At 51.7% G+C, this 18041-nt stretch overlaps 3 protein-coding genes across 7 annotated transcripts in view; 1 reads left to right on the forward strand and 2 right to left on the reverse strand.

Moving 5' to 3' along the window:
- APOA2 (apolipoprotein A2) overlaps positions 1 to 885 on the reverse strand; it is a 1554-nt gene extending 669 nt beyond the window's left edge. Inside the window, exons 1-2 of the mRNA XM_025860691.2 lie at positions 806 to 885; positions 370 to 502 (exon numbers count right to left, since the gene is read on the reverse strand). Coding sequence (XP_025716476.1) covers positions 370 to 502; positions 806 to 857 — 185 coding nt within the window. The 5' untranslated portion in view covers positions 858 to 885. The remainder of the gene's footprint in view (positions 1 to 369; positions 503 to 805) is intronic.
- A 2024-nt stretch (positions 886 to 2909) lies between these two features.
- TOMM40L (translocase of outer mitochondrial membrane 40 like) lies at positions 2910 to 6329 on the forward strand. 3 transcript variants are annotated; one of them, XM_073888205.1, is made up of 10 exons: positions 2910 to 3032; positions 3249 to 3499; positions 3792 to 3859; positions 4155 to 4247; positions 4529 to 4630; positions 4781 to 4886; positions 5063 to 5185; positions 5301 to 5377; positions 5595 to 5697; positions 5827 to 6329. In XM_073888205.1, the coding sequence occupies exons 2-10, from the start codon at positions 3385 to 3387 to the stop codon at positions 5964 to 5966; spliced, it is 927 nt and encodes a 308-aa protein (XP_073744306.1). In that variant the 5' UTR covers positions 2910 to 3032; positions 3249 to 3384; the 3' UTR covers positions 5967 to 6329. The 3 variants fall into 3 exon arrangements, with proteins under 3 accessions (XP_073744306.1, XP_073744308.1, XP_025716520.1); XM_025860735.2 differs by having other exon boundaries at positions 2951 to 3032; positions 3349 to 3499; XM_073888207.1 differs by lacking the exon at positions 3792 to 3859.
- A 373-nt stretch (positions 6330 to 6702) lies between these two features.
- On the reverse strand, positions 6703 to 11348 carry NR1I3 (nuclear receptor subfamily 1 group I member 3). 3 transcript variants are annotated; one of them, XM_025860730.2, is made up of 9 exons: positions 11289 to 11348; positions 10854 to 10993; positions 10266 to 10396; positions 8934 to 9103; positions 8577 to 8716; positions 8185 to 8330; positions 7985 to 8101; positions 7704 to 7809; positions 6703 to 6841 (listed from the first exon to the last, which is right to left on the reverse strand). In XM_025860730.2, exons 2-9 carry the CDS (start codon positions 10958 to 10960, stop codon positions 6712 to 6714), a joined length of 1047 nt encoding a protein of 348 aa, XP_025716515.1. In that variant the 5' UTR covers positions 10961 to 10993; positions 11289 to 11348; the 3' UTR covers positions 6703 to 6711. The 3 variants fall into 3 exon arrangements, with proteins under 3 accessions (XP_025716515.1, XP_073744305.1, XP_073744304.1); XM_073888204.1 differs by lacking the exon at positions 11289 to 11348 and having other exon boundaries at positions 10854 to 11245; XM_073888203.1 differs by lacking the exons at positions 10854 to 10993; positions 11289 to 11348 and having other exon boundaries at positions 10266 to 10827.
- Between the last annotated feature and the right edge of the window lie 6693 nt (positions 11349 to 18041).

The raw sequence follows: 18041 nt of genomic DNA on the forward strand, positions 1-18041 counted from the left end.
ACCCCTTCCTTCCTTCCTTCCTTCCTTCCTTCCTTCCTTCCTTCCTTCCTTCCTTTCTTTCCTTCTTTCTTTCTTTCTTTCTCTCTTTCTTTCCTTCTTTCTTTCTTTCCTTCTTTCTTTCTTTTTCTCTTTCTTTCTCTTTCTCTCTCTCTCTCTCTTTCTTTCTTTCTTTCTTTCTTTCTTTCTTTCTTTCTTTCTTTCTTTCTTCTCTTCTCTTCTCTTCTCTTTTCTTTTTTCAAAGATTTTATTTTTAAGTAATCTCTATACCCAGTGTGGGGCCTGAACTCACAACATGGAGATCAAGAGTTGCATGCTCCATTGACTGAGCCAGCCAGGTGTGCCCCCTGAGCCCCTTTCTCTAAGACTTACTTGGCCTGGGCCTGAAGCTCTGGGCCCTTGGCCTTCTCCACCAGGTCCTTGCCGTAGTCGGTCATGGTCTGGAAGTACTGAGAGACCAGGCTCTGCAGATTCGGCTCCTCTGCCTGTCTCCGAACAAAAGCCCCTACACACACACACACACACACACACACACACACACACACACACACACACACACACCTCGTCAGCTGGGTCCCCAGCAATGAGTCCTGGCCTCCTGCCATACCTCTGTCAGTAGCCAGCCCCCTCTCTCAGCCCCCTCCCCAAACAGGTACCCAGCTCCAGGTCTTTGGATGAGCTTTCTGAGCTTTAGAGAGGGAGTGATCTTTCTTTGGAGCACTCTGTCATGGGAGCACAGACAGATGTGTAGCTAGGACCCCTAAGGGCACCTTCTCCTTCCTGGGACCCCTCTCCATATCACACTCACCTTCCAGGCTACAGACGGTGAGGAGAAGCACAGCCAAGGCAAGCAGTTTCATGGTGGTAACAGTGGGGATGGTGGCCTGGAAACAGTTGGGGGTGCGGGAGGAATGAGCTTCAGCCCCTCCCCAGAGACCTCTACCTAGGTGCCCACTCCACCCTGGCTCCCTCCCTTCCCACCATTAAAACCTGGCCCGCTCTGGATCCTGGCCACACCGCTCGCTCCCTTACCCTACCTGGTTGGCGTCTCTGCCCTTGCTGTCTGTGTCTGGCCTGGCTGGGGAGACGGGAGCTATATGCATTTCTGCTTCCCCACCCCCCTGTCAGGTGATAAGGACTGTGGAAGAGCCCCAGTGGGGCAGGGGCCACGTTGGAGTAAACAAGTGGGAGAAATGGGGGAGGAGGGGACAAGCATGTGGGGGATCATGATGATGAGGTGGGAGGCAGGGGGTGCAGGTCTTAGTGGAGGCCAAGGGGGTATACTTCAGGCTTATTCAACTTTCATTCTTTTGGGGTCTGGGGCTAGCTGTCTTTGGATTTGAATGCTGCAGGAAGCAGGATTCCTAGTTTTCTTCCAGAAAGCCCTGACATATAAGCCCTCAGCCCTTGGTAATTTGTCCCACTGTGGCTAGATTTTGTCTCCCCAGCCCTAACCCCTTCACTGCAGCTTTTGGTAAAGAGGTATTGGGGAACAGAAGAAAGGGGAAAGGAGTCGAAATCAGGAGCATTAGGGGATTGAGGGGAATGAGGATTAGGAGAATAAGGGTTAGGGCCAGAGGGCAGGTGTGATTGAATCTGTCCTGTTTTCAGTTAATGTGTAATGAGATGAGGGAGAAAACATGAGAGCCCAGAATGACCCTCCTGAGGGCTGATAAGTGAGTACACCCTACCCCCAATAAAACAAATTCAGAAAGTAGCCCCTGCCTTCCCCTTCCCAAATGGTGGGCTCTGGCAAGAAAGGAAGTGAATGAGAGTCTTCTACCAAGGATAAAGGTTGAAGTTCCCTGGTCACTGGATTACCTTATCATTCTAAGGTGATGGTCACCCAATATGAGTCAGCAGGGGCCAGAGCATCCCTCTGACCAAGGCTCCAGCCCCTGTGCCAGCCCTAATTGTGAGGGAGGACAAAGGTACATTCCCCAAGCCCAAGGCATTTGGGTGAAATCAGCTAAATAGATATCAGAAGCATTTGTACCTTTTGCCCTTTTGCCCTCAAAGTGTACACAGAGAGCATTCTTGAGAGATGGAGATGGAGGTGTGAGGGCTAGTGAGGGAAGTGACCGGGGCCTTAAAAAGTCTTACTCCATCTACAATTATTCCTCTGCAGAGTGCTTAGTACTTGACTGTCCCTGGCTCTGGAGTGGAGTGCATTTGGGGGCCAGAGCCCGTATTCCTTGATTTTATCTGCCAACTATACCTGGGCAATGAGGAAGGGTTAGCCGATAGGGGGCAGTTGCTTCCGGGAATCATTCTGCTAGAACTAAGGCTGCGACCCCTGCTCCTCTGCCCCAAACTCTCACCCAGTCCCATTCCACCAAGAGAACTACAAGGTGAACTTTGAGAGGTGTAAACCTCCGTGTCTCCGTAGGGGGAGCGGTACTTTCGAGTAGTACTCATCTGGAGGTGTGTACTGTGTTCCGTGGCGTACTATGGGGGGCTGTGAGGAGTCCCTAAGGGGCTCGAAGTAGGGGGCACCTGGGAGCCGTATGAACCAGGGTTCGAATGCAGCATTCACGATCATGCCCTCTGCCACCCTTCACAAAACGGAAGCCTCCAGGCTGTGCGGCGAAAGGAGTTTCAGTGGCCCAAGCTCCAAGATGCTCCCTCTGGTGTCTAGTACATTCACAGCGTTTTCCCGACCTTGTTGAGGCCGGGGGATCTAAGGCCATCTACTTGAGTTAAGTCTGAGGAGCTACCAATCAAGTCCCGCCCACCTCTGCAGTGCTTGGGTTGGAGCTCTCTTGGACCTGACTCTGCCTCTTCTTTGCTTCCTCCTCTCCCATTGGCCCCTGGGAGAAGCAGGCAGCTTTTTTTTTTTTAAATCGATTGGGCGGGGCCCAATCAAGGGAGTGTCGGGTCTTTGATGTCTTTTTTGCCCGATTCCAAGATGGCGCTCATGACCACGCTGATAAGGCAGCGTGAAGCCGCAGTCCTGCCATCACTCAAGATGGCTGCCCCCATCAAGATGACCGGGGTGTGCCGGGGGAAAAGGGGCAGCATGATAATCTGAGACGGTAAGGGCTATTGCTTCATTCCAAGCCTCCCCTTGGGGCCTAGGAATGGAGAGCAGAAAGACTGGGAAGCTGGGTGAGGTCTGTGATGGGAGCTAGGATTAGAGAATGGGGGAGGGGACGGGGTGACAGGTGGGGTGAAGAATCAAAGATGGGACGGGAGTGTGCCTTGGGTTCAATCTCCCCACCGGTACCCTCTCCCCACTCTTCCTGTTCCAGGTCTAGCATCGGACCATGTGGAAGTTTCTGGGACGGGGGAGTCGGATGATGGGGGGTGGGACCCGTGGGGGGGAGAGGGAGCAATAGCGTCCTTTCTCAGGCTAACCCCGGCCCCTCCCCTGTTCTCTGGACTGAAATGGGGAACACACTGGGCCTGGCACCGATGGGGGCTTTGCCCCGCCGGAGTCCCCGTCGAGAGGAACCTCTGCCCAACCCTGGGAGCTTCGATGAGCTGCACCGGCTATGCAAAGGTGAGAACTTGGCATTTGGGTGTCTCACGTTGAAGGGGCAGAGGAGGGGAGGGTCTTGAATGCTGGGTGTCCCGTGATGGGAGCAGGAAAGGGGAGATCCCAGCTGGGGCATCCAGGCTCAGGGAGGATCAGGTGCCCGAATGGAGTGGAACATTTCGCGGTAGGACTTGAAAGGAGGTCAGTGCCTCCAGAGTGTTTTCAGTGGGATTGCAAGGGGAGACTACTTCTTGGGGTAGGGGTTCCTTGTCTGTGCTTATATTCCTCCCCTCCCCCTCCCCTCCACCCCCTTCAGATGTGTTCCCAGCACAGATGGAGGGAGTGAAGCTCGTTGTCAACAAGGTTCTGAGCAGCCATTTCCAGGTGCTCCCACTTCTCTGGCCCTCCTTACGGTTCCTCTCTGCCTATCCCTGGATCCTCTCCTCCTTGCCTTTGTACTCAAGCCTTAACCAGGCTATGTGGGACAAATGAGGGAGGATGTGGGGCTCTCTTTACTTCCCTTGCCTGGGGGACTTGTTGCTTTTAGTTTTGGTGACCCTCTGTGTATGCTGGGATATTTGGGATTCTTATTAGGCCTTCTAGATGGGGAGAAGAGGAAGGGTGGAACGGGGATTGAAATGGGCAGGAGTGCTTTCCTCCATGACTTCTCTTTCCTCAGGTGGCTCACACTGTGCATATGAGTGCCCTGGGCTTGCCAGGCTATCACCTCCATGCGGCCTATGCAGGGGACTGGCAACTTAGCCCCACCGAGGTGAGGACTCCTCACACCTGGGTCATCTCCCTCAAAGCCCAGCCGGGACTCGGGTCGAGAGGAGGAGGAAATGAGTGCGTTATGGGGAAGAATGTACAGGGCACCTGCTTCTCTGTGTTTCCTCTGAATGGGAGTGGGGGAAATATTTGTGTGATGAGCCGGAGTTTGTCTCTGTGGCTCCACTAGGGGGCGCTGGGTACTGTTAAGAAATCCTGGCTGGTTGGATGGAAGCTGAGCGGTGCCCCCCCAGCTCAGTCTTAACTGTGTCTGCTCTTCAACAGGTGTTCCCCACTGTGGTAGGGGATATGGACAGCAGTGGCAGCCTCAACGCCCAGGTCCTGCTCCTCTTGGCAGAGCGGCTCCGAGCCAAGGCTGTCTTCCAGGTGACCCATGGTTCCTGCCTCCATCCTGAAGCATTTCCTCTTTCCCCATGAGTGTCCTGCTCAGGGGGGGCTCCAGGGTGAGGAGCCGGGCAGGAGTGATCGTCCGGGCGGGGAGGGGGGGGGGCTTTACTCCTTGTTCTCCCTACCCAGACGCAGCAGGCCAAGTTCCTGACGTGGCAGTTTGATGGCGAGTACCGAGGAGATGACTGTACAGCCACTCTGACCCTGGGGAATCCCGACCTGATTGGGGAATCGGGTGAGGAACTGGGGCGGGGTGCTTTGTATCTTGGCTGCCTGCTTGCTGATGTTGCCTCTGCCTTCTCATCGTCTGTACAGTTGAGGGATTAGAAACTTCTTGGGCAGGCTGGGGTGGGGGAGCAGGCCTGGATGCCGTCCCTGGGACCGACTCCGTGTCTCCCCACTACCCCACAGTGATCATGGTGGCTCACTTCCTGCAGAGCCTCACCCATCGGCTGGTGCTGGGAGGAGAGCTAGTTTATCACCGGCGGCCAGGCGAAGAGGGCGCCATCTTGACACTGGCTGGGAAGTACTCGGGTACGGGGTGAGGAGGAATCGTGACAGGGAGGGGAGATTCTGAACTCCGTGAGGGTTGCTGGCCTGTGTCCTGCTACAGTAACGCTCCTTGTCTCCCGCATTTTGGTTTTTACAGCGGTACACTGGGTAGCGACACTGAATGTGGGATCAGGTGGGGCCCACGCAAGTTATTACCACAGGGCAAACGAACAGGTGAGACTACCGATGCCGTCCCCCGCCCCAGCAAGTCAGTGGTGAACCTGTGCCCCCCGCACACCTCCAAAGGCCCCGCTGCCCTGCGGTCCTTCCCACCCACACGGCACAGATGTTTCCGGCATGCCTCCGTTTCACTGACCACGCCCTCCCCGTCAGGACTCCTCTGGTCCTCACTGACACACATCCTTCTCCCATCCTTGCCCGTGGTTCGCAGGTCCAGGTTGGAGTGGAATTTGAGGCCAACACAAGGCTACAAGACACAACCTTCTCCTTTGGTTACCACCTGACTCTGCCCCAGGCCAACATGGTGTTTAGAGGTAAGGGTTATGAAGATGGCGTTTGGAGGTACGGAGGGACCGGGCGGACAGCGGGAGGAGGCAAGCTTGCTTCTGAGCCCTGTCTCCGAGCCTGGGAAATAACCTCGTGTGTATCCTGTTCCCCAACAGGCTTGGTGGACAGTAACTGGTGTGTGGGTGCTGTGCTGGAGAAGAAGATGCCCCCCTTACCTGTCACCCTAGCCCTTGGAGCCTTCCTCAATCACTGGCGCAACAGATTCCACTGTGGCTTCAGCATCACTGTGGGCTGAGGGGGTCCCAGAGCCAGCCCCCACAGACGCTGGAACCTCCAAGTCAGGTGCCCTAGGGCCAGAGACTAGGCCCCCTCTCCAGAGCCCACCTTGCCGGGTGACCTGTGGGTCCCAAGAGCAGAGTCGGGGACAGGACCGTGCCCTCCTCCGAACTGGAGCTCCCACAGGGGCAGCTGCTGCGGCAGTGGTGTGAGGCCCCCACCTCTGCCACCGGCCCCAGGCTCCTCTTCCCATGCTCTTGTGGCTCTGGACTAAGGGAGGAGGATTAAGGGGTGTGTCTGGCCAACTTTTCTCCCCTCACTTCCCCCCCTCTCCGTTTCCCTATCGATTAAAGCTCCTAGCTTCTTCCTCTTCAAAGCAGAACAGTCTGCATGGGATTAGCTCCCTGTCCTGTTTTCCGTCCCAGAGTCTCCCAGGGCTGGGAAGAGGAGGGCTGAAGGGCTAAACCTTTGACCTCAGAAAGTGCCCCCTGCCCCCATTCCCAGAAGGAGCTTCTTTACCTCTTAGCCTTGAGGCTTCCTCCTTCCCCATCTTCCATGCTTCCAGAGAACAACTCTGTCCCCGTGATCATCCCCCACCAACCCCAAGACTGCATGAAGAGGCAGTTATTGCTTTAGTCTTTCATTGCAACCACTGGGCTCCCTTTCTACTGGTCCCAACCTCTGCCCCCCCCCCCCCAGCATTTTCCCCTTTCCAGTCCAACGTGTGCAGATGGCTGGGCTGGGGAAGGAGGCAAGCTGGGGCCTCAGCTGCAGATCTCCTGGAGCAGTGGCATCATGGCGGACAGTCCCTGGATGTGCTGGATTTGGTACCCGTATGCGTTGTTAATGCTCCGGAGCTCAGCCAACAGGCCCAGCAGCTTCGCATACAGAAACCTTTGGAGGAAGTAGTGGGGTCACCAGGGAAAGAAGAAAGTTAGGTGGCTGAGAGTCTTGTCTTGAGGTCCTGCTCCCCTAAACTTTCCTTCAGTGAAGCTAGGTCTGAACACTAGAGAAACTCATGCTCTGGTATGACAAATTTATCAAAAATTCCAAGGGTCCCCGAGGTCTTCTCTCACCATGCTGTTTTTCTTGAACCCAGAGGTCTGAGGGCCAAGTGTGAAGAAAGCCCCAGACTTGGTCAGAACTTCACCTGTGTGGAATCTGTGGATCTGGCCTTCTAGAGCAGGTTCTAGAAGGTGGGTGTGTTCTATGGTCTAAAGCATCCCTCTTCTGGCCAGACTGGCTTGTTGAGGAACAAACGAGAACAAGCAGAATGTACCCCAGAGCCTGGATAGATCATGGACTGTTGAGCCAGGGACTGGCTTTGGCCATGAAACTGAATGACCATAATAACTTCAAGGGGGATGAAAAATTAAAGGAATGGGCCAATGGAGAGGAAGGGAAGGGTGAAGGAAAGAGAGCAAACAAGAATCTTGGAGGGCTCCTTTAGCCTGCAGAGTTGGATGGGTAAGGTGATGGATGCCATCAATCTCAAGAATGCTATTATACGGAGCCTGTGAGCTACTACTTTGCATCTCTACTGAATAAAAAAAAAAAAAATCTGGAAAAAATCAGATGAAACAGCAGTAGGAGGGATTTGGATGCCAGAACCATATGAGGTGCGAGGGAAGGACAAGAGCCCCCAAGGGACCTGGTTTCCCAGAGGAAAGGACAGTAAAAGCATTCCTCCCGAGCTCCGTGTTTCCCTCGCCTTCCTGCCCCCGCGCAGCCTCCAAGCCCCTAGGCTCCCCCATACCGATCCCGAGGCCTTGGCGGCTGGCCTTTGATGTAGCTCTGCAGGGTCAGTGCCGTCACCTCTTGCAGATGATCAATCTCCTCCCTCCGGGTAACCCCAGGCCTGTCTGTAAGAGAGGGGAGTGGGGGACGGGAAGGACAGATGGGGAGCAGGCATGGGCCTACAGCACGCTGGACCCAGGCTGGGTTTGAAGCCAAAGCCCTGGCACGGAGGGATTCACAGGGCTGGGAGTTTGGGCAGAGGTGGAGGAGCAAAAGTTCTGGGCTTTGGGGGATGCTCACCGGGAGAGAAGAGGGCCATGGCGGCCATGAGCACATACTCAGGCTCCTGGAGCTGGAGTCGCCTCAGCGTGGCATGGAAGCGAAAGAGCAACTCTAAAAACTCCTCCTGGAACCCCACTGTGGGAGATGCTAGCCTCAGGATCCTTCCGGTCACCCGGCCACAGACCACTCGGCAAGGGCCGCCTACCCGCGGGCCTCACCGTGGACGCCGTCCTCCAGCGCGTAGCAGAGCGGCCCACAGAGGAAGTTTCGTGTTTGGAGACAGAAAGTGGTATTGAGTGCGATATGGCAGATTTCAACCGCTGCTCCCTTGAGAAGGGAGATCTGGTCCTCCATGGGCAGGGACCTGTGGGGAGCAGACAAGAGCATTTTAGGCTCTGCCTTGAACTTCAGAGAGGGAGAGGAGCTCCCAGTTCTGCTTGAGATACTTAAAACCAAAAGAGGGAATTCAAGACCTGGTGCTTGGAAAGTCTGCAAGATGGGTTTAGAGGGTCAGTGACTGTTTTTGGTGTGTGTGTGTGTGTGTGTGTGTGTGTGTGGTTATAATTTATTGGAGGGTTTTCCTCCTGAAAGGTAAGGGGAGGTCACATACCGGAAGAGGGGCAGATCCTTGGTGAACTTGATGACTTGCTGTACCATGAAAGTGTTGACCTCTGCGAAGTGCTTGAGCAGAGGCAGTGCGGGGACCGGGATGGGCAGGCGCTGGTGGTGGATGAACAGATGAGCTGGCGGCTGCAGAGATCAGAGCCCAAGTGAGTGGCCCTGACCCCAGGGCTCTCTCCAGCCCTCTCCTGGAAGAGTTCCGGGCTGAGGAGCCTGTCAACGGTGGGGTTCTGGGGAAGTCTTGTCCTCCATATTGGGGCACGGCACACCCGCCCCCTCCCTCGGGTCAGCCTCCTCGGGCGCCCTGTTGGTCCCCTTTCAGCCCAAAGCCCATATAAAGGCTCACCCTGAACTGCACAAACTGGTCAAACATGGTGCCCACGTGGCGGGCGTGGGCCCCCAGGAGTGTCTGGACTAGCTCTTGCTGCCCCTTGCTCAGCTGCACAGGTGCCCACTGGGCCCGCCTCTGGGCCTGCTTCGCCCGCCGCTGGACCAGGGCTTCTGCCGACAGGATCACTGTGCCCAGGGAAGATGAAGGCCAGTGCCACTGAGACCCGCGGGGAGCACCTCTCTCTCCCAGCCCCCTGTCTGGGAGCCTTCGGGTACCATGAGCGACGAAGGATGTGGGGAGGGAGCAGCATTCCTGCAGCCTCCTTGGGCGCGGCTGAAGTCCTAGAGGCCCCAGCGGATAGGGGATCCCTGGCCACCTTCCCCAACCCAGGAGGCCCCACCGCGGAAAACAAGGCGCCAGCTGGGGGAAAGGAGGGGTGGAGAATAAAGTGGTAGCCGTGAAGGGAGATGTTTGGTTTCTGGGTGACCACTGAAGAGGGAGGGCTCTTGGTTCCTAAAGCATCACCTTCTGTTTACATAGCCCTATAATGTCAAGGGTTCTGAGGTTAAATCTCGCTGGATGAAACAACCCTATGGGTAGAGGGAAGACAAGGCAGATGTTATTGTCCAGATTTTTCAGATACACAAGCGGGCTGGCATTCCAGTGGCAGGTCCAAGGTCAGAAAACACTGAAGTGATGCGAGTCAAGATTTTTTGACTTCTACAGTTTCTGCTGCTCCATATTGAAAAGTAGCGTGCTATCACGGGAAAGCAAGGGCTTGGGAGTCAGATGGAAGGGTCTGAACATGGACGCAGTAACTTTGTATCTGAGTGAGCTCCGGCACATTGACTTCTGTGAGCTCCGGTGACATGGTCTGTTGGGAGCATAGCCTAATTATGTGGCACAGAATAATGGCATGCGATGATTCATTCAACAGTCATCAAGTACCTACTAAGTGACATGCACCTTATGTGAGAGACAGAAATTCAAGCCATGTGGTTATCTAGGGGAAGAGCAATCTGGGTGGAGGGACTGGCAAGTGCAAAAGTCCCCAGGAAGGTGTGCTGGGTGTGCTTAAGGGTGTCACTGAAGTCAGTGTGGCTGTGAGTGATAGGGCAAGGCGGAAAGAGTAGGAGAGGAAATCTGGGGGGGCTGCATGGGGGAGTTAGACCACGAGATCTCGGACCGTAAGAGAGGCGGGGAGCCTTTGGGGTTTTGAGCAGAATCGAAACATCTGACTTGTCTCCAAAAGCTTACTCTTCTTGTGTGGAGAATATGCTTTGGGAACGAGGGCAAAGCGGAGAGACCTAGTCAGTGGGTTTTTGCGTTGGTAGGGGGCCAACTCACTTTCCTTCTTCATGCCAGCATCTAGGCACTTCTGCAACCTGCAGGCTGGGCAGTGGCGCCTCTGGGCCTTGTTGACCTTACAGTTTCCAGCAAAGGGGCAGGTGAGACCAGTGTTTTTGCTGACTGTTCGTCTGTGAGAGATGGAGACGTCTGGGAGGGTGGTCGCGGATGGCAGTGAACAGCTGGTATGTGAGGGGCTGAGAAGATATGATCTACAAGGATGTGTGGGGACGTGGGCTAACCTGAGCTGTGCCCAAGGGTCCCTAAGGGTGGGTAGGGTACAACACATCTCAAGCACAGGGGCACAGGATCACTGGCTTGGTGCTTTGCAGGTAGTGAGTACAGAAGAAGTGCTCTTGACTAAGGGGTTGTGACCACAGGACAGACACGGCCTTCCCCCTATTATTCTATTTATGCCCCTATTTATGAGATGTTGAGGTTGGCAAGATGTAGCATGCTAGCCACAGCGCAGTTAGGCTCCGAGAGGCAGGAGTAACATAGCTGGACAAGCTCGGGCATGTGCCACAACTCAAAGGCTGCCTGGTGGGCAGTTTGGCAGGTTGTTTCTCCTGGGGAAGAGGCTCTTACCTGAAGAAGCCCTTGCAGCCCTCACAAGTCAGGGCGTGGAAATGATAACCGGTGGCTCGGTCCCCACATACCATACAGCTCCTTGGCCCATCCTCCCCACTGGCCATGGCTTCAGATGTTGCAATGGCCGTCACAGGCCCCTGGATGTGGGAAGGGTTAGCAGTCAGCTGAAGGCCACCCTTGACGTTCTTCTCCCCCTTCTTTAGAACCTCTTCCCAGACCTGCCCTGGGCCTGACCCTCTGCATTATCTGTACTTCATTGCTTTTAGTCTCTGGCCCGCAAAAGATTTCCTACCTGCTACTCTTAAGCCTGTCACCCGCAGGCCACAGAATCTGGTGTGGGCTGCCTCTCCCCAGACTTCCACTCTGCCCCTGCTTTCCCCTTGGTGTCAGGACCTGCCAGTGTTTGCAGTTAGGGATTATGGCCCTCTGTACCTGGAAAACAAGGAACTTCTGCTGTGTATGGCCTCCAGTTGTTCTCAGCGACTACCTAGATAAGGCACAGACTCTGGACCCAGGGCAAAGGCCCAGGTGGGAGGTTTTCCCAGCATGCCCGTGGTGTAGGTTGCTGGCACCTGGGGGACCTCATGACTCACTAGAAGCTGCTGCTTATCAGACGCATGGAGATCTTCCCTACTACTGAGCTTCAGGCTAGATCTGTAAGCCTCCTTTGAACCTGGATCTTGGACAAGCTGGGAAGAGAGAGGGAGAGACAGAGCAAGGTTTTTCACGTGCAGTTTGACAATAGTAAAAGAATAGGCATATCAATTGCACAAGGCTCCCAAAAGGAAGGTTCTTGGAAAGAGACCGGGGTCTCGTTAAGAACTTATGCAAAGAGCTAGTGAGATCTACACTTCCTAACAAGGGAGGGCTGAGAATTACATCAGAGTGTCCTCTTAACAAATTAGAGGTAGTAGTTAGGATTGATTTGAGGACTCTTGCACCGAGCTGGCTTCGTGGGCATGTGACCTGTGCAGGCACACAGGACCCTGGCCTCGAGAGGTCTCGGGTTTGGTTTAATGCTCTGCCATTGCTGTCTTGAAATTCTCAATGGTTTTTGAACAAGGGAATCTGCATTTTCATTTTTCAGTGGGTGCCACAAATTATGCTCTTGGTCCTGTCTGGAGCCAAGATGGACTTCTAATGAGTAGGTTTAAGAATCGCAAGTAGGAGTCTTCACCAGGGTTGTCTAAGTGCTTCATTGGCACTGAAGAATATTTTTGCAGGGGTGAGAGAGAGAGAGAGAGAGAGAGAGAGAGAGAGAGAGAGAGTGTGTGTGTGTGTGTGTGTATTCTCCCAATATCTATGAACAGAAAAATATCTCAAGAGCTATTTGGATGTTTTGGGGATGGACAATATGTTAGTTATGTCTATGTCTATATCTATCAGATCTATGTTGGGTAGATCTGATATCGTACACACACCGGAATAAAGTCCAAAGCTGAGTCTTCTTATTTGAAAGGTCCTTCTCACCACAGACCTCCCCGGGTGTTTGGGCTTCTGCACCTGTACGGTCTTCTCCCACTAGAAATAAGCATTTTCCTTTTTTTTTTTTTTTTTTGGTCCTATCTTTTTCTTCCATTAAGAGTTCAATTAGAATTAATGTTGCCCTAAATATGAGTTTAAAACCCACGTGCAGGGCGCCTGGGTGGCTCAGTTGGTTAAGCGACTGCCTTCGGCTCAGGTCATGATCCTGGAGTCTCGGGATCGAGTCCCGCATCGGGCTCCCTGCTTGGCGGGGAGTCTGTTTCTCCCTCTGACCCTCTTCCCTCTCGTGCTCTCTATCTCTCATTCTCTCTATCTCAAATAAATAAATAAAATCTTAAAAAAAAAATAAAACCCACGTGCAGGTTGGAGTCATAAAAACACAGAGACAGGGAGGAGACAGAGCCTTGCTTAGGTCCCCAGAATGAATTGTATAAGCTATTACGTTTTGCAATAAGTGGAGTTCCAGAGAGCACAGGTGCTTAGATCTGGTTCTTGGGAGATGCTGAGCACATCTCTGTGTGTGTGCATCTGTTGGTATGCTCGCCTGAGTGTGACTGTGAGAATGTGTACTCATTCATTTAATCAACAAATATTGACTGACCACCTACTATGTGGTAGACAGGAGGGATGAAAAGATGAATAAGATGCTTTTCTGGCCTTATGGAACTTAAATGTGCTAGTGAGGAAGACAGACCTTTGCACAGACATAAAGAAACATAATCAGATCAATGACGGTGCTGTGCACAGAGCATATGGGACCACAGAGGAGGGGCACCTAATCCGCTTTGGCAAAAAGGTGTTGAGGAAGAGGCAGGAAAGGCTTCCTGGAAGAGTGACAACTGGGTTGATTTTGAAAAGATAATGAGGAGTTAGGTGAAAACAAAATGCAGTTCAGAAGGCAGAGAGTGCAACCTGAGAAAGTTCCAGAAATCAGATACAAAAAGGTGTGTGTGTTGTCGAGCCACACACAAGCCTCTCCTGCTGGAGCCCAGCACTTCAGATTGGGAATGGGAGGGGAGGATTCTGGAGAGGTGGGCCAGGAGGCCGAGGGGTGGGCAGGGCCAGTTCACGGGGGACCTTCTGTCTCCCAGACTAAGTAGCTTGCATCCATCAGAAAGCTTCTGAAGAGGAAGCGGAGAAAGGACATGGGCAGACCTATTCTGGATTGATCTGTCTTATTCTCAATATCTTACGTTGCTGGCTTTTTGGAAGACGGATTTGATGGTGCAGGACCAAGGCAACGGGACCAGTAAGGAAGCTATTGCCATAATGTAGTTAGGAGAAGATTATGCCTGAGCTAGCCCAGTAGGAAGCTGCGGAGGAAGAGAGGGTTTTGAGGAATACATGGGAGGTGCTGTCTTTGGAACTTGGTGGCTACTAGCACGTGCTGAGGAAGAGGAAGAGGAGTCAAACATGACTCCAGGTTTCTAGCACGAGTGATTAAGTGGATGCGGGTACCATCCCCTGGCAGAGAGATGACCCGAGGATGGTGTTCTGCATACACCCACCAGTTTGGTGTTCTGCATACACCCACCAGTTTATTAGCGGAGTTCACTTGGATGTCACATAGGCATCTCGAATTCGGTAGGTCTTAAAATGGTGCCGTACGATACCTAAGGCACAAGCAATGAACTTAAAAAACACACTAGTAGGACTGTATCAAACTAAAAAGCTTCTGCACAGCAAAGGAAACCATCAACAAAATGAAAAGGTAACCTGCAGAATGGGAGAAAATATTTGCAAAGGACCCATCCAGTAAGGGGTTAATATCAAAACTATATAAGAAACTCAATAGCAAAAAGCAAAACCAAAAACAAACAGCCCCCACCAATAATCCAATTAAAAATTAACAAAGGACCTGAATAGTCATTTTTCCAAAGAAGATATTTAAATGGCCAACAGGTACCTGAAAATGTGCTCGGCATCACTGGTCATCAGGCAATGCAAATCAAAACCCGTGAGAAGCCACCTCACACCAGTCAGAAGGGCCATCATCAAAAAGACAAGAGATAACAAATGGTGGCGAGAATGTGAAGAAAGGGAACCCTTGCGCGTGGGAATGTAAATTCACAGCCACCGTGGAAAAGAGTATGGAAGTTCCTCAAAAAACTAAAAATAGAACTACCATCTGATCCAGCAATTCCATTTCTGGGTGTATATCCAAAGGACATAAAAATCTCTGTCCTGAACAGACATGTGAATCCCTGTGTTCATTGTCGCATTATTTACAATAGCTAAGAAATGAAAACAACCTGGGTGTCCATCAAGAGATGGATGGATAAAGATGAGAATACACACACACTCACACACACACACACAGTGGAATACTATTCAGCCATAAAAAGAAGGAAATCTTGCCATTTGTGGCAACATGGATGGACCTTGGGGGCATTATGCTAAGCGAAATAAGTCGGACAGAGAAAGACAAATACTGTGTGATCTCACTCATGTGTGGAATCTAAGACAAACTCATAGAAACAGAGATCAGATTTTTGGTTGCCAGAGGTGGATGGTGGGGGATGTGGGGGAATTGAGTGAAAGTGGTCAAAAGGAGGGGTGCCTGGGTGGCTCAGTTCGTTGAGCGTCTGCCTTCATTCTTTCGGCTCCAGTCATGATGCCAGGGTCCTGGGATTGAGCCCCATGTCTGGGGCTCCCTGCTCTGCGGGGAGCCTGCTTCTCCCTCTCCCTCTGCCACTCCCCTTGCTTGTGCGCTCTCACTTGTGCTCCTCTCTCTCAAATAAATAAATAAAATATTTTTTAAAAAGTGGTCAAAAGGTATAAACTCCTAGTTAAAAGATAAAAAAATTCTGAGGATGTAATGTAGAGCATGATGACTCTAGTTACCAATATTGTGTATTTGAAGGCAGCTATGAGAGTAGATCTTAAAAATTCTCATTACCAGGGAAGAACATTTAGGGCTATATCAGATGAATTGTTTCACAATATATACATATGTCAAATCATTATGTTCTATACCTCAAACTTATATGATGTTATATGTTAAGTATATCTTAATAATACTGAAAAAAAAAATAAGATGAACCACTGTCAACCCCCACTAACTTCTGTATTACCTAACTTGGTGACTACCCCAGCATGAGAAAGTGGAAAGTGCGTGAGTTTTGGAGTCATACGGACTTAGATTTAAATTCTGACTCAGGCTGTTGCTAGCTGAATTGCTTTTGTTGCTCCTTCCCTAACTATTTGACGTCACTGAGACCCAGGTCCGTGAGAGTCCGGTATCACCAGGCTGGGACAATCCCAGACAAGGGAGGCTGACTTCTTCCTCCCAGATCCATAGGAGATGCTGAGAGGGGAGTTCAGCTTGGTGGAGAGATGCTCTGGCCCAGTGCTGTCCCTTCTCCTGGGGTCCAGGGATCGCCCTGAGCCTTGCTCTTCCTGTAGGTACCTTTGGGACATGCCTCTCTGAGCACCGAGTGAGTACAGAAGTGCACTCCCAGCCTTGGGGTGCCCGGCTGGCTCAGTCGAAAGAGCGTGTGACTCTTGATCTTGGGGTCATGAGTTTGAGTCCCATGTGGGATGTAGAGATTAGTTAAATAAATAAAACTTAAAAAAAAGAAAAAGAAGTGATCCCAGTCTTAGAGTCTCTCCCACAGAACAAGACTGAGGCTGGGAGCTGCTGGGGTATGCCCCTGACCTCCACAGTGAGCAGGCTTCCAGGGTTAACTGGTGTCCTTAGCGTCCTCCCACATGCCTGTCCCAGGGTCTGAAAAACATCTGTGTTGGTTATGGCCCTAGTGGGTTAAACTCTCTGAACTTCAGTTTTCTTCTCTGGAAAAGGGGGTTAATAACACCCACTAGCCAGGTTTGTTGTGCAGATTACATAAAGTAATACATGTAAAGTTACTTAGACAGTGCTTGGAACATGGAAGGAAGTCGATACATATTCATTCTCTTACCCTCTCCCTTCCTTCCTTCCCCTCCATTGCCACCTGCTCCCAGATGCCGAGCCAGAAGCTGGGGCGTCCCCTAGCCTTCTTTCTCTCCCTTGCTCCCTAAAAATGATCAGAGTCAAGGCTGTCATGCCATCTCCCAGCCTCTTAGCTGAGTTCAGGCCCTCCTCCATTTCCCACCTATTACTGCAGTAACCTATTAAATTATTCTCCCTACGCCCAGCCTCATCCCCTTCCAGCCCCTCCTCCATGCTGTTGCTATTTCTAAAATGCAAATTTGATCATGTCTCTTTCCTGCTTAAAATTCTTCATTTGCTTCCCATCACCTTCAGGATAAAATCCAATCTCTTTAGCATGGCACACACAGTCCTTTGTGATCCGGCCCTGATCTATCACTCTGGCCTCATCTACTCCAACCCCACTTCCCTCCCCTGATCCAACACGTCACATTTTGGCTCTAGATGTGCTTAAACATTTAGAGATCCCTGAACATGCGATGCTCACTCACCTCTGAGCGTCAGCCCTTGTTATTCTGTCCGGTTGGACTTGCCATACATACCTCCACTTCCAAATCACCACACCCCTCCTCCCCGGTGCTCCCGGTCCACCTGGCCCTTCAGGCCTGAGCACAGAAGATCGCCTCTGGGAGCCTGGGGGTCAGAGCTGCTACACCTCTGCACACACATCTGTCACAGCACTTACCACATTGCAGAGCAATTGTCTGTTTCTTTCTGACACTTGTCAATCAACTGTGAATTGTTGAAGTCAAGAGCCACCTCTGTCACTTTTAGATCCTTAAGGTTTACATACACCGGGCACATTTAGTACATGTTTATGGAATAAATAAGTAGGCTAGGGTATGCATTAAGGTCTGATTCTAAGCTCATGCCCTTCCCACGTGGCGCATATGTTATTATTTGGGAATGCCTTCATTCATTTAGCAAATATTTAATGGAATCTACTTTGTGACAGGCCTGTTCTAGCAGTGCAGGTTCCATGGGGTCGCCTGGATACATTCTTGTTTCCCTTTGTGGTCGCTGTCTTTTAGAGCGGATCGTGATCCTTTGCTATCCTGATTCTCTGACAGGATACTTAGTCTTCTAGTCTGATTCCCGACTCCATTCTGACTTCCGAACCAGCGCTGTCTTTGGTTCCTACCTGTCATGTTTGCATTTGACATGCCACTGACCTCGCTCCGGTGTCCATGGAGCCAAATCTCCAGTCTCACTCAGCCTGCTTTTTCCCGTGCACCCCACCCCCCATCCCGGGTTCTGGCTCAGACACTTCCCTTCTCTTCCGTTACTTTCCCTACACTCACCCAGAGTCTTACACGTTGCACAACAGCTACATCTCCATCCTGTTCTCCCGGCTCCTAATCTTTCCCTTGCCAAATTAGTCCTGTTTCCTCCGCAAGAATAGTCTAAACACGCTGTATGTGCGAGGGTCAGGTTTACATTCCTCGTTCTGATGTTCAAGGCCCTCACACGTCTCCTGCAGCTTCCCTGTCACCAACCACAATCTTATTTCAACATTTTTCTCTTGTTAACACCCAAAAGACAGACAGATAACATCTTTTTTTTCCTTCTTCCCATTTCCTTCCATCATTTGCCTAAATTTTATTATTCCCTTGAGGCCCAACCCAAATCCCATTTTCCCCAGGAAGCTGTTGGCTCTTTTTGCCCAGGACCATGTCTTTCTTCTTTGATCTATTACCATTTACTATTTTACAACTCACACTTTGTAGCACACTTAGGTAATGTAATCATCTATGGCTGGTGAGCCAGAT

The sequence above is a fragment of the Callorhinus ursinus genome, unplaced genomic scaffold (genome assembly GCF_003265705.2).
Source record: "Callorhinus ursinus isolate GAN/ISIS: 27379988/994484 unplaced genomic scaffold, GSC_fseal_2.0 scaffold88, whole genome shotgun sequence".
Lineage (NCBI taxonomy): Eukaryota > Metazoa > Chordata > Mammalia > Carnivora > Otariidae > Callorhinus > Callorhinus ursinus.